General features: G+C 37.2%; 2 protein-coding genes across 2 annotated transcripts in view; both read left to right on the top strand.

Annotated features, from left to right (window-relative positions):
* LOC144443030 (uncharacterized) overlaps positions 1-4,851 on the top strand; it is a 10,999-nt gene extending 6,148 nt beyond the window's left edge. Inside the window, exons 7-10 of the mRNA XM_078132403.1 lie at positions 127-210; positions 3,133-3,252; positions 3,547-3,657; positions 4,182-4,851. Of these exons, the coding sequence (XP_077988529.1) occupies positions 127-210; positions 3,133-3,252; positions 3,547-3,657; positions 4,182-4,306 (440 nt within the window). The 3' untranslated portion in view covers positions 4,307-4,851. The remainder of the gene's footprint in view (positions 1-126; positions 211-3,132; positions 3,253-3,546; positions 3,658-4,181) is intronic.
* Positions 4,852-7,775: 2,924 nt separating this feature from the next.
* Positions 7,776-16,130, top strand: LOC144443759 (uncharacterized). Its single transcript, XM_078133302.1, has 9 exons — positions 7,776-7,858; positions 9,743-9,773; positions 10,290-10,358; positions 10,587-11,372; positions 12,971-13,012; positions 13,524-13,736; positions 14,288-14,419; positions 15,212-15,325; positions 15,893-16,130. Exons 1-9 carry the CDS (start codon positions 7,778-7,780, stop codon positions 16,006-16,008), a joined length of 1,584 nt encoding a protein of 527 aa, XP_077989428.1. The 5' UTR covers positions 7,776-7,777; the 3' UTR covers positions 16,009-16,130.
* Positions 16,131-16,337: the final 207 nt, after the last annotated feature.

Raw genomic sequence — 16,337 nt, 5'->3', positions numbered from 1 at the left:
TTGGCGCTAGAAAATGGCATGTGTGCATGCTTCAATTTTTCAGTATCCAATGGAATCATGATATTTCACAAAGAATCTTAGACTCGAGCGGATGAATTTATTTTGTGTCTTCTGGATTTTCCACAGAAAAGACGAAACTAGCGAAGAGTAAGATCGATGCCAAGAAGAAGGAGAAGAAGACTGAACCCATACAACCGACAATTAAACCAGGTTTGCTGATGTACATTTGTTGGATCTTAAGGTTACAAATGGGTATACTAAATGGAGACGACAAACACTGACACCGTACCATGCACACATACAGCAATAGACAGATTCTCTTTCATAGCCTTTTCACAGATGAGAAAGTCTCAGCAATGCAATATCGCTCTAGCAGTTATACTTATACAGGGCAACGTTGTCAAGTCCCCATGACTGTAAACAAGCTACTTTCATGATGTCCACTACTACCATAAAACTAGCATCATGTAGAATTATACTGAAGAGTCTAGCAACCGCAGGTATGTGATGACGAGGATTCAAAACATTATCGAACTACACAGATGGCAGTGAAGTCGCTCAGTATAATTGAATGGGAAATGATCTTGACATTTAGCCACGTTGAATACTGGTTATTTGCTTCCGTTTGGTTCCTCTAATTCCAATGCTGATATAGCCTTTATTCTAATGACGAACCATGCCTTGAAATTTATGTAGTAATTTGATTTCCATGGACTAAAATAATACCGTATTGCTCCCCATAGTTATCATTCAAATTGCATACATTGGTCCACATGCATGTACATGATAGTAACCAGGCTGACTTCAAAGTATAAATGCTTGGCTATATACGACACGATAGATAACGTCTGTGATGTGTTGGCTACAGTCCTGCAAATAAGTGAAGTGTTTAACAATGCCAGGACCAATAATTGATTTCACAAATGTTTCTCCGCATAACCTTAGAGAGAAAATGAATTCATCCATCACTCAATAACATCTCATGAGAAAGAGTAGAGTTCATGCTCCTGGCTTCATTACAGCTACCATGATATTTTTATTTTCCATGTATTCTTGTTATAAATATTAGTAGTAGCATCATCATCACACCACCACCACCACCACCACCACTAATACAATCATCACCACCACCACCACCACCACCATCATCACCACCAATACAATCACCACCACCACCACCACCACCACCACCAATACAATCACCACCACCACCACCACCACCACCACCAATACAATCACCACCACCATCACCACCACCAATACAATCATCACCACCACCACCACCACCACCACCACCAATACAATCACCACCACCACCAATACAATCACCATTATTATATATTTCTATTATCTGAATTTGTTTATCATTTACATTACTATCATTTGGGGTTTTATACTGTAGATTGCATAATGGTAAATTGAGTCTAGAATTTCGACACAGACTTGCATTTCGAAAGAAAAAACACGACATTGTGCTAAGATAAATGCCTCATCCCATGGTTCAGATCACAGCAGTAAATACAATATGGTCTGAAGTAAAACTGTGCACCACAAATAAAGCGGAAGCTGTTGTAGGTTTCGGTAGATAAAAAACTACACGGTAAAACAACTGTAAACAATTCATGCACCAAACAATTATCATTTCTGTACACGCTATATAAGAAGAATCCTTAATTCTATGCCTTTCGGTCAGAACATTGGTCTGTGTCGTAATCTCTCTTAAATGTCACACTATTTTGCAGTCGGCAGTAATCATACAATTTCATCAGCTTTATATTAACTAGAAGCATTGACAACTGCCTATCTAAACTTTAAAAGCTACAACAGAGAAAGAAGAAACAACGCTGCCTGAATTAACAACTGTTGCTATAACAACCGCCAGCCCAACGACAGCACTAAAAACAACACAAGCACTAACAACGATCGACCCAGGTATGGAGTGTGTTTCATCACTACCAGTCTCTTCAGTTGTTGGATATGCTTGACCAAAGTCTGAACTTTGTGTGTGTGTGTGATTGATTGAGGTTACTGTGTTTTCCACTCAGGGTGACTCAAAGGGGCACAGTCCCGAACCATATGGTTTAAATGGCTATTTCTGTTTTACATTCCAATTTCGAAAATATGTTGAATGACGTCTTGTAACTGGTGGACCTCTCACCAGGAATTCAAACTGTAATGTAAAAATTTTGACAGTTTTGGATACTTATAAATTCGATAAACACCACATAGTCTAAGTAACCAAACATCCTTGTACATCTAGTCATATTATTCCGTATATCCCCAAATCAGGAAAAAAATTATATGATTTTTTTTTCTTTAATGAAACTTTAACATGGTCAAACAATTCGTAAAACATTTTAAGAAAAATTTTGTAAGATCAGTATTTTGAAGTATAAAAATAAAACGCCACTCGAATTACCTAACATGTCTTTGGGTAAAGAGAGCAATCATGTACACATACTGAGTATACATGGTTGTGAACTATCTATCACTTGGCTTACTAAGGTAGGTGACACCATGTATACACGTATGTGTACTATAGCCATCATTGGCTCACAAAGGTAGGTGACACCATGTATACACGTATGTGTACTATAGCCATCACTTGGCTCACAAAGGTAGGTGATGCTAGTCCATGTATACATGGTATGTGTATTATAGCCATCACTTGGCTTACAAAGGTAGGTGATGCTAGTCCATGCATACATGTATGTGTATTATAGCCATCACTTGGCTCACAAAGGTAGGTGATGCTAGTCCATGTATACATGTATGTGTACTATAGCCATCACTTGGCTCACAAAGGTAGGTGACACTAGTCCAACAGCCTTTCGCTCAAGATGACGCCAGACCAAGAACGTTTATCAGCCAATGAGCCACTAAGACCCAATGACCCACTAAGAAAAATAAAAAATGAATAATGTTATGTAAACAAAGGAGTAAGAGGGAATCAAAATTGTTTTGATTTGCATAACTGTAACTCCATCATTTGCCCATACTTGACCCATCTACAACGTATACCATGACATAACAATACGTATTGTTGAAAGTATGTTAAAGGTAGTCGTTGCAATTGTAATGAGCTCATTTTGTAAGACTGACTTGTCATCTTCTGTTGTTTTTTGTGACCAGCTTGTCAGGATAGCCACATAGACTGTACAACCTGGGCTGGCAATGGAGGCTGTGATACCAATGCACACATGTTGTTACATTTGTGTCAGAAGAGCTGTGATATGTGCGAAGCTGTTAGATGTAAGTTTTTATCACTCCTCAGTTACAAGTTGTAGCTATTGATCTTTCACACACACACACACACACACACACACACACACACACACACACACACACATATACACACATATGTATGTATGTATGTATGTATGTATGTATGTATGTATGTATGTATGTATGTATGTATGTATGTATGTATGGATGGATGGATGGATGGATGGATGAATGAATGGATGGATGTATGGATGGATGGATGGATGTATGCGTGTATGATATCATTACTATAATATGTTACGTTTGTTATGTTCTTTCCAGATTGTACTGACTTCTACGAAGACTGCGTAGATTGGGCTGATAGTAATCAATGTTATGCCAATCCAACGTTTACGTGGCGTTATTGTAGGAAAAGTTGCAATGTGTGTAAAGGTATGAAGCATATCGATGATCGTTTCTTCTAACGACTAAAACCTGTTAATTTATCCAAAAGTAAATATGCCTTGTCTTAATTAAAAGACTAAATCATTCAGGTGTACATGTACACGCATGCGTACCCTTTAGTATGACTTTCAAACAAAACTTTCATTGTGTATACATACACAGATATAGTACAGTGGTAAGAATATTTTGCTATGATTTATAGTCGCTGTTGTCCTGGGTCATTTGATTTCCTTTCTGCAAACATCTGAAGAGGTATTTCTAAAAATATGGTTCCCACCATCGTGCTAACCAGCAAAACAGATAGCAATGTTCTCAAATATCAGAACTGCTGGATTTTGCCTTGACCATCTGACCGTATTTCCACGTAATTACCTATGATGTCTAGGACGTGCAATGGAACCTAGCCAATTTCAGGTTTCTTATAAAATCATCGTATTTAAAGATGTTACATTTCAAAATGCCGTTGGGGGTCTGAAAATATTTAGATTGGTTCTTTTTTTCTTCATTTCCAGCTTGCAGTGATAAAGACGAACAATGTCCGGAATGGGCAAAAGCTGGTCAATGTGACAGTGACAACGCAAAAATGAATGAAGTGTGTCCATTGAGTTGCGGCTTTTGTGAACAGCGTTTATATTAGAACACCGTAGCCGGTCTTGTATATCATAAATATACATATAGGACGTTCAGGGTTTAACATTTTTAACACTGACATAAGAGTATTGGACTCTGGAGCACTGAAATATTGACACACAATTACATGTATGGAACTTTGTTTCATTTCATAATAAAAAAACATGTGCATATGTGTACATTTTGGTCAAAATTGATGGTTAATTTTGCTGAGGATACACATAATTGTAGACTGTTGAAGCAAATTATATCCTCTGACGATCTGTTTTAGGTTGGTATGCGCTTTAATATAATATGTGGCCGGGTCTATGAGTTGAATAAAAGATCACACTGAAATTTATCATCGGAAGTACACATCCTTATACTGAGTGACCTGAATAGTGATAGGAATTTACAACTTCTCTACTCCACCGTTAGAGGGCTCTATATACTCGAATGAGACTCTATCGTGTTCTGATTTCTTACCTCTCACAAAAGGAGATGATGAGATAGCAATGTCTGTCTGTCTGTCTGTCTGTCTGTCTGTCTGTCTGTCTGTCTGTCGTCTGTCTTTCTGTCTGTCTGTCTGTCTGCCTGTCTGTCTGTCTGTCTGTCTGTCTGTCTGTCTGTCTGTCTGTCTGTCTGTCTGTCTGTCTGTCTGGCTTTGTTATCATTTTCTTAATAATCTATATATGGCTCAAATGAAATGAAATTCAACATACATTTCCTTTACGGTCACAGATGTTTAGTTGTTTTTTATACCAAATCTTTAAATTAACGCATATTTGTTGACACTCAGGCATGTACATATTAGGTTATGTATTCACCCACAGTTGTTCAAAATTTAATCTACTTATAATTTCATCAATTTCATGCCACACATGTCCTATAGATATGTATGGCTTTTATATTACTGACTAATTTGCTAAATAAATGATATTTCTCAAGGTATCGTTTCATGTATGGTTGCTCATGAATAACCTCACATTATCAAACATAATGAATATATGAATATCGCGATACATATTCAATAGTAATGATGCAAGTACTATTATGGAATTTGCATGGCTAATTAAATTTGAGATAATATAATTATCAAAGGCTGCTTAGAATTTTATCTGACTGGTTATGATATCATGACACATGTCTTTCCAGACGTTGTTTGCATCTTATTGAACTAATTTGCATACTTAATGATGTGCAAATTAGATGATGGATCACTTGCTATCAAAGTAACTAAAGACGGTACCGCAACAATATTCTTTCTATCACAAATAGGTTCATTTTTTCCTTGTCTCTGTTTCTTTGCAATTGCACTATCATGGCTTGCCTGGAAGTGATATCGGAGCTTGCTGAATAATCACATAGCATGCAGTAATACATACATGTGTATATACAGTGAAAATGAGGAAAATACTGTGATATCAAATTTCCGATCACATCTTTTTATCTGTTCAAAAATAAATAAGAAATGAAACAGCAATTATATTGAACTGTTTGGTTTATCATTAGAGTATACTTTCTAAATCTATCTACAATAATGTTTACATGGCCGCCCCGCTCCGTCGTGATAACAAATACGCATAAACCCCATTTGATATTCAAGGCATATTGTGCATGACTTGATGACGACGAATGACCAAGGAAAGCCTGATCAAACAATGACCAATCCCTTTGGTATAAAACTACTTTATGATAAGCATTATGACCATGTTAGTGTACATAGTATACACAGTGTAATTAGTTTGAGCGAGAACAAGCTTGTTTATGGGTTTGTCGAAAAAACACAACATTCTATTTATAACAATAGCAACAAGACTATGGCAACTGAACGACCGAAGTACATCCGTGACAAGTTGCGTCCAACAATTATACAACTGCAACACTACATAAACCATAATCCAAACCACCCCCCCCCAAAAAAAAACCAAAAAAAAAAAAAAACCAAAAAAACCCTCGGCCCTTTCAGTTTTATGGTTTTCGAGGTTTCAACTTTAGCAACCTACACAACCTTCTTCATATAAGAAAAGAACAGAAGGGAAATGTATAATGAACCACTTGAATTATTTCAGTATCAAAGCACCCAAAGCTAAGTCTCACAAGCCTACAGTTTTAGAGTGACCAACTGCGTCCAGGCGATAACATCTTATGGTTGCTGCAGACAATGTTCACAACAATATCAATAATTGACAATTTTTATTTAGTGTATGAGTAGCGTTGATGATGAAGGTTTCATTAGAAAGCTTACTTCTATAAACATAGGTGCAGATTCTTGAATGTTGTCTTAAGGTACAAAACCTTTGAAGATACTGAGCAAATTGTTATATGACCATGATGATAAAGGTGTGTCAAATTCCAACGCCTTACTGCAATAACTATGGGTGCAGACATTTCAATAAAGTCTCTTTATGCAAAACACTTTTTTATGAAAGCAAATTTCTGTGGTTGACCTTGATTTCTGTGGTTGACCTTGAGGATGTTTGTCAATAACAATGGTTAATGTCTTATAAAGAAACTTTACCTACGATAATATGGATGTAGACACCTGAATTCGATTTCTTGAGTTATGGTTGGAAAAGTAATTTATACCATAAAAGTTGTCGTTGTTTGGACATGATCACATAATAAAGTGACATGTATATTTACTCTCTTGTGTTTGACAAATTATAAATGCCAAAGTGGTTGACATTGAGTACAGTATTGGGTTACAGAGATAGGGCTCTCTATGGACGGAAGAACGGACAGATGCACAGACAGACAGACGGGTGGATGAACGGACATCGCTCATCCCTATAGCCTCGCTCCATCTGGAGCGCCGGACAATGTCAATTAGGGGCTGATATGCCCACAACAGTCCAAAGCTGTATGCTCCGCAAAGAGTCTAATCTATCCAATTCTGTTCATGTAGACAGAACAACATATGCACCAGCATTAAAGTAAATTGTTATTTCAAAGACATAGAAAAACACAGCTTTTTTCAGATTTCACATGAGGAACCCATTAATTCTCGCTTGAACTAGTTAATATGATCACCACCAGGCACCCACCTCCACAAAAGCTTTAATGAGTCTGAAATTTTAAAGGTCAAAATAGAATGAACGAAAGTACGGGTCAGATATAATTCACATCAGCTATTGTTACAGAAAAAATGACAGCAAATGAGCCATAGATCTATCAATTCGGATATTTATCTTTTGATGATTTGCAGTAATAGAAATCTTGTGATTTCGAGTTTGTTGTGAATTTTAGAACAAGAAGCATCTCATCTGTATACTTAATTTGCGTTATGTCACTGTGGTCTGGCTATGCATAATAACACGCACGATTACACAACTTTAAACTAAGTTCTTGACTTAATTATCATGTAATTGAACATCGCTGTGAAATAATTAGAATTACCCAAATCCTTCCTCTGAGCAGATCAATTACGTACTTAACACGCTTTTATAAATCATTTCATTCTTCCTGAAGATTGTTACTTGGGTTCCGTCTGTTGAACATGATGGTCATGGAGCAACGACTTTTAATCCTGCTGATTGTCACTGCGACAAGCAATACCGCATCAGTTTCTAAAGAACAGGTAAGAATATGGACTTGGATAGATGTTCTCGTTCTTTCTAGATAAGAATCAGGAAGGTTCCTTTCGTGGAAGTGTTAATTTCTCAAGTAAATGTTCATTGATGCTATAGGATTATGGTATGCGTCTCACTGATGATCTAAAGCTGAGTCTTGAATCTTTCGACAGTTGTACATATAGTTTTGTCTGTTCATGTCAAATGCATCATGGCTTTACCAGTCAGTACAAATTGAGTTCAGTCTTTTCATAGACCTAGGTAATGTATAATTACACCAGTCTGGGTAACTGTCTTTGGTGTAGCCGCCTATATGAGCTGTGGACGATATGTATAATCTTAAAACCACAGAATTGTTTAACTTATGGATGTCATGCAATAAATTGGCCTTCAAACTTTTTGATTGACCACTCTGTTTTTGACCACTGTTACCACGCAGTATATTGAAACCTTAAATAAGTTTTTGAGCTCTCCCATGGTCAATTCAAACTTGATCTACTACAAGGGAGTCGGGTGATCGACGATTGTCAGACTGTTGGTCTTCTCAAAGGATACTGTTGGCTACTTGTTCACGAAAATATTCATGTAATATAATGTGCATGCTATGGTGATAGTAGTAATATGCTACGCTGCCTTACCACGGCGGATGGAAATTGTTTGGTTCTAAAGTTAATCACCTTAGATTTACTTTTCCACTGCAACACAAAGTTGTCTTTATTTCGAATTGAATAGCAAACATAGTTTCTGTCGGCTTGATGGATAATATGCATGTCTAACGGTAGGTTATATCTTTGTTATAGCGCAGAGTCAAATTTAAGTCAAACATGAACTTCAATTTCTCATGACTTTTCAGACACAACTTTTCTATGACGCATCCTGGGTAAACTTGAATACTTAACATACATATTACAGTAACATATGCTAACATAATCTAGGTGTAGACACTTGGTTGGTGAAATGTAATTATGTAAATATTTAGATATTTCTCAATTCTTTTATTCCTTCGATTGGGTGACTTAATGAGGCCTTGTCACTGTGAGTCGCTAAACTCACACTTACCCTTAGGTCACGAGTATTTTTCGGCTGAACGAAGTAAAATATTGGGGAACGATATCCCCTCAAGGAACATAGGGAAATAATGGTGATTTAGAACGAGTTGAGTCATATGTCGAGCACCGCAAAACCAGTGACGTAGAGATGGATTGTCGTGACGACAAGGGTATTTTGTGTTCAAAGACAATAACTTGGCTTCAGTATGGCATAAATGGATGTACATGTATCCATAGTTTTCATTTGTTATGGCGCTATAGGCCTTCGAAATTGTTGAATTTTCTGTAACACAGTTCGTTCAACACAATTCACACTTCAACATAGTATGTTTTATCTGAAATCAAGATAAAATAGGATATTTTTTCCTTTCCCATTCTGAGCGGGTAAAATGTTTTCCACAGAAGATTAACTCCCGTAATTTGTGTTTGTGCTGAATTTTCGTACATGAAATCTTTCTGTTTCATTATTAGTCCGTTTCTCTCTATTACAATGACCAACAAGATTACACTCAAATTATGTTTCCAAGTCTGTCTGTCTGTCTGTCTGTCTGTCTGTCTGTCTGTCTGTCTGTCTGTTGGCTTCGTAGTTAGACGAATATCTAAAAAAAATCATAGATGGATTTAGATACAAAACTAATAGAAATATTGTCACGAAACAATGACCAGCTGAACTAATAGTTCTTGGTGGAGATCAAATTTCAGATCAAGATTTTAATGTATATTTCCTGATGCATCAGCCATCGCGCTCCAACCATGGGGGCATCCTTAACGTTGACAGAGGGTGGTATCGAGTGCCCTATAATTTATTCTTATGTGTCACTTTTTGTCTTTTATTTTTTCAAGCCTGGATACAGTGATGTGTCTGATGATACGGGTAAGAAATTATCTTCAGAATATATCCTATGTATGCTTGAAATTATCAAAATAATGAAGGGAATATTTGATCCAGGAGTTTGAAATTTTTAGGCACTTTGGATCTGATACATGCACTAATGGTCATCATATAAAGATTGATAAAACATTGACTGGTTTGGATGTGAAAGAAATATTAGTTTGTACTGCGATATGGAACAAATTACCATCCTAAAAGTTGTCTGGATAAACTGTATGCCATCAATCCTTGATTGCAAGGAAACACTATAATTGAGACTCACTTTTATGGGAACTGTAGTAGACAGAAGAAGCTAGAGATGTCTGAAGTCAGAATGAATCTATGAATCTATGCAATGGAAATGATTTCCTCATTTATACCATGTATAATACATGCCAATAATTTCTATGGAGTTTTTTAGACCCCGTTTTACATGTTACACTTTTAATGCATGTAAAAAAAATCTTGTCAATGTATCTTTTCAAAGATTCATCCTTTGTTGCTATGTTTTTATATCAGGAACTGGAGGTGAACATTTCACCTTAGGTGAGCAAATACAGATGGAAACGGTGTTCTTCGCTGATTTTGGTAAGTAGTCGCCTCGAGCTCGAATGAATATCCGTCCCATGATCAATAAATGCGCTACCTGTAAATACATATTCATCTTACAAGGCCTTATCTGTTGATGACGCATCACTCGAAAGAGGGGTATGGCATGAAATTTGACAGAAAATCTACTTGCAGGCCATTGCTTGTCCTACCCATCCCTATAGATTCCGTGATGAATGAATTTTGAATGTCTTCTTCTATTGACAGGAATCCCGGCAAATGTCAGCGTTGCTCGGGCCGACTATGGTGGGAGACCTGGCTCTTCAACACAGACTTCTGAATGCGAAACTGTGAGGAGTGTTCCACACAACGTAAGAAGCACAATGCGGTTGAGCACCTTCTATCAAAAGTACACCCATGCCTACAACATCCCAATTTTGTCTTCTTATCGCGTCCCTGATAATGCTCTTAAACGCGCCTGTTACGTGGTACGGTTTATGATGGCGGATAGAAATGATCTTCGTCAACAGATGTATGACAAGTACGGCCGAGTCGGCATTATGGCCCAATCAGAAGTGACCCTTCACATTCCTGAGCATGCTCATTTACCAGCGTACTTCAACCAACGGGCACGTGGACTTGGTGGTACTTTGCACATTCCCATATCGACTGGGGCAGAGGAAAACGTTCTTTGCTATACAAATGATGCATACAGAGCAGAAGACATATTTCTTCACGAGTTTTCCCATGGCGTTCACAAAATTGCTGCCGTGTCTGCAGATTCAACATTTGAGTATCGACTGCGACAAGCTTACAACAGTGCACGCGCGCGCGGATTGTGGGCGGGAACGTATGCAATGAATACAGTTGATGAATATTTTGCCGAGGGCACGCAGAGTTATTTTGACCAGAACCCTTCCCATCCCACGCCAGGAATCCATAATCACGTGAACACTAGAAGCGAGTTGAGAAGTTACGACCCTACATTATACAGCTTGGTGGAGGAAGTGTTTCCATGTGGAAATCGTGTCATTGATCGATGTCAGGATCAGTGTTAGTACACATCTTTAATATGTCATAAGGCCTAAAAAAATGTTTGGTTCCGGTTACCCGACCCCAACTAGTTTTTCACTGCCGACCCCACTAGAACAGTTTTTTGTGCAATCGAGAAAAATCAAATAAAATCGCGAAAATTGTGAAGTATCGTGAGAAAGAGTGGATGCGGAAACTGACATCAACTTAAAAATATAAAACTGTTCTTCCAATCTGTAATGGCTGTACATCTGATGTGAATAAAGCAATAACACAGATAAAACAACGGAAAACATAACCAGAAAAAGATACTCACAAAAAAATACCTACGCCACTTTTTCTAAAATTGAGCGTAATTGGAACCACACAATTTGTTTAGCCCTAAAATCAAATATTGTAATATATCATTTTCTTGAACCCTTCAATGATTGGCCTAAATAATATCACATGGTATGTACTAGTTTCCCCCATAATGATCTTAATTTGCATACAGAAGGAACTATTCATTTTCAATTCGCCCTAGGGCACTAGTACTAACACAGAAGCGCTGCATTTCCGTAATCTTTAATAATAGGCGAGTCTGTAGTCTGCCAAAGGTACTGCTACATAAAATGACAAGATTTGGAGTTCACATCACACCTAGGAAGAAGCAACGATGCATAGGAAACAAAACAAGCAAATAGGTTTTGGTTTGTGAACGAATTTGATAAGAATCTGACCTAAATCTATTCATAAAGTCATATTGCTTGAACGTTTGAAACACTATTATGTAGCAAACAAATTGGCCTTCAGCCTCGTAACAAGTGTTACTTATCTGTGCTACATAGAGCCCTCGGGATATCGTAATAGACGTCTCGTGGCCAGGCAATAAATATTACACCCATGTATATGTATCTTTAAGTTACAGAAAACAATATACGTCTAGTACATATTCCTTCTAGACCCGTTCAACAGTTTTGTTACGTTACCATACACTTCTTGTTGTATTTATGTGAACTTAAGCTATTAATGTGCATGTTAGTCACGTTTTCAAACCAGTATGTGAAGTGGTAGACTAGAGAAAACCGTTCCAAATCATCCCTTGGTATTGAAAACGACACATTAGTAACGTAAACATGCTGTATGTTGGTTCTATAGCAATACATTCTTGATTTTAAAAGGCACTCGTGACTTGACGCGCACTCTTAACTTGTATTACACTCGTGCATAGAAACATTGAAGTATTGGTACTTTGAATTATCGAACAGGTGACGGTATGATTAATTCAAAGATCGTACTTGCTTAGCTTTGATTACAAAATCTTTTGAATTACTGAAGATCATTATCAGGGAGGTCTTTGAATCTGAAACAACAAAAAGAGGCCCATAACTCACATGTTTTTGTCACTGGACTCGGTCCATTATGCTGCTACAGTGCTAGTTTGCTAGTTGATAATGATCATTGTCTATTAAAGTTTCGTATTTAATAACAATTACGTTGTTGATTTCCGATTACGGTTATTATAGATTATTTATGATAATTATGATTATGATTATTATTACAAATTATCAACGATTACCAGTATGTATTCATTTCCTTGTAAATTAAAACTTAATTCGTGTTTCCTCTAATTTTCGCAGCTGGTATTCATTCTCAAAATCTACGAATGAACTGTGACGGAGGTAAGTAAAATGTTGAAATAGTTTCCATTTTATGTTTTATATTTTGGATTCTTAACAAATAAAACAACGTTTTGTACTTAAAAAATGATGTGAACCAACATAGCTCATGTTCGTCTCTGTACCTCAATAAAGTGAAAAAAATGTGTTTGGAAAAAACATTGTTATCTTACGTAAGGAGATGATTAGAAAATAAACTTAGTAAACAGTCCTGTCTGCACATGCAGGTAAACTAGTTTGATTACTTGAAAATTACAAGTGAAAAATTGTGTGCACTCAGTCCGTTTACAAATCATTATCACGTCATGTACGTTAACGTACAATATCAACTTCTTTGCACATTTTTGAAGTTTTGCTGCAATTTATTGAGTTACAACCACGGACTTCGCCTAAGTTATTTCACCTTTTTTTCGTAGAAAAACACACTTAAATTGTTTTATTAATTAAAATTCCTAAATAAATGAACATTTGTTATCCATATAGCCACTTTAAATTTAAATTCCTTTTATCGTAGACTCTCCGGTCACCCAACAGCCGCCTCCTCCGCCTCCACCACCTACGGGAGGTCCCCCACCGCTTCCTTCAACGCCACCACCAACGGGAGGTCCCCCACCACTTCCTTCAACGCCACCACCAACGGGAGGTCCCCCACCACTTCCTTCAACGCCACCACCAACGGGAGGACCACCACCGCTTCCACCAACTACTGAAGAACCGGAAACAAATGGTATTTTAATATGTCATTACTATAACTTTGAATGTAAAGTTATTCTTATACAAGCTTAAGTATATGGAAAGAAAATTAAAGATCATGTAAACAAGGATTCATAGCAGAATTCCAACAAACGTTTTGCTATCATTTCCTGCAAACGATATCAAAAGCCAAGGATACAGACGGACACTGTGACTAAGTACTCCAAACATTACTTACATGTATAATGTGGCACATGTATGAAGTTTTTAACAAAATGGAGCAACTTTGGTTGACTGTAGTATGCAGTTCGTTTTCTGTAGTAACATACCACCATGTTGGATGCACAGTGACATGTACCTTTTTAAAATTGGAAGCATTGCAAAAAAGTAAATGTTTGGTTTCAGAAACTACAAGATAAGTGTAGCGACTCTTAACAATTGGAAGAATCGTAAGTGTACATTGATTTATAGCTATTTGAAGACAGTGGTTTGGTTTCCGGGGTCCTGACAAGAAAACCCCCAAAATGTTTGACCGATAAAAACACTGGAACTAAATTTATACTTAAATCGTTTTTCTCTGTACAGATTGTACTGATGAAAACAGTCGGTGTAAAGAATGGGCTGACCGTGGAGAGTGTTCAAAAAATCCTGCTTATATGCTACAGTATTGCAAACAAAGCTGTGACGTGCAGGACTGTGACAATGGCGGTGTTGGTGGTAAGATTGTTTTTCCAAAATGTAGTTGTTATTTTAAATATCACATGGTACACCTGCTGCATATTAAAGGAGGTCGGGGGAATTTGGGGGTCGAGGTTAGATTTTATAATTCGGTTCTAGGAGAGGGCTATATTGCAAAAAAATGAAATTAGGGGAGAGTCACATTTGACTCGTTAACATTTTTATTACCTAACTATGCATATAGCCTATTGTCCTTCTCTCGTTCATTAATCATTACATGTACCCCGTATTCACACTCAAACCGGGTTACATTTATCGGTTGCCAAGGGAAACGTGGTATTAGATTCTGTATATATTACCATGAACAAATATATGTAACATTATCTTAAATTAGTTTACGTTTAGTTTATAAGTTTGATAGAAAGAGTTGAATTAACTGCTTATAAGTCTCCCATGGATTTATGCTGTGTACTAAAGATACCCTAAGGAAATCAATATATTTCAGATAAACTTGTAGAAAGCAAACAAAAACTATACCAAAACTAATCTATTATCTTAAATAACGTTTAACAATATTGAATTATATTCATATGGTGTTATAGGAACATCATTATGGTAGGACAATGCATGAGGCCATTTTGGAAAATGTGGTTTTTAAGTTCACGGGGGGGGGGGGGGGGTCTCTGTTATTGTTCGTCTTGAGTCGGAATGTGCCTATCTTTTTCTCAAAAACGACATGTCCCATGAGTAAAACACCAAGCCAACATCGCTTCTACTGTAATGAGGGTTATTTTTCTCATTCATTTTCCATTTGTTTTCCTTTATTCTCAGAGAATTGCGTTGACAACAACGCCAGATGTGGAGTGTGGGCTAACATTGGTGAATGTCGAGCTAATCCCTCATATATGTTGGTCAATTGTAAGAAGAGTTGTAACCAATGCGGAGGTGAGTATATAAAATGTTCATATTCATTTCATTTCTAGATATAGAAGACAAGCATGAGACACGCCTGGCACACTAGCTGTACGCAGTGTGTTTTTCGGTACTCATAGTTGAATGCCGCAAGGGCGAAGCGGGGTGGAATTATATGACTGATGTGCTTGTCACAATAGTTTATAGTTTTAGGCATACCAAACCTTGCAACGCTCGACTTTGGAAATCTTTTATCGTGGGGTCTTGTCAGCGCCCCCAACGATCTCTCTCTCTCTCTCTCTCTCTCTCTCTCTCTCTCTCTCTCTCTCTCTCTCTCTCTCTCTCTCTCTCTCTCTCTCTCTCTCTCTCTCTCTCTCTCTCTCTCTCTCTCTCTCTCTCTCTCTCTCTCTTCTATCTATCTATCTATCTATCTATCTATCTATGTGTCTGTCTGTCTGTCTGTCTGCACCATTTTAAAGAATGGCAACAATTACCTGACTCGTGTGCTCTTTCACAACAATATTTTCTTTTCAGTCTTTGTAACCTCAACCAAATATATGATTTATACGTCCTACACATTAATGATTTCCTTATTTGTAGGCACGTCGTGTACTGACAACAACGGGTCGTGTTCTAGTTGGGCTCAGCGTGGTGAATGTGATATAAACCCGTCGTACATGCACCAGGAATGCAAGAAGAGTTGCAACAAGTGTTAACTAACGACCTTTATATTTAACACATGATCAATGTAGAGTTCTTTATCACCACTTTTCGACATCTTTATGAAAGCAAGCAGAGAAAGTTGTCTTCCCTTTTGCATGCTACATTTGAAATTGTAAGCTACGGCTACTTTTATCATTTCATTTCAACCTAAATAAATTTTAAACTTGTTAAGCATTCATACATGTCCACTATTATCTCTCCTCAATGTATCTGGTTTGTGTTGTTTGTGTGTATAGTAGGTATGTAGTGTTATAATCGTCACCACTGTCGTTTGATACCTTTACTTGTCAATAGCTATAGGTTCAAATGAGAACAAATTCTA

Source organism: Glandiceps talaboti, chromosome 12 (genome assembly GCF_964340395.1).
Source record: "Glandiceps talaboti chromosome 12, keGlaTala1.1, whole genome shotgun sequence".
NCBI classification, from domain to species: Eukaryota; Metazoa; Hemichordata; class Enteropneusta; family Spengelidae; genus Glandiceps; species Glandiceps talaboti.
This window is presented reverse-complemented; position numbering and strand designations above follow the sequence as displayed.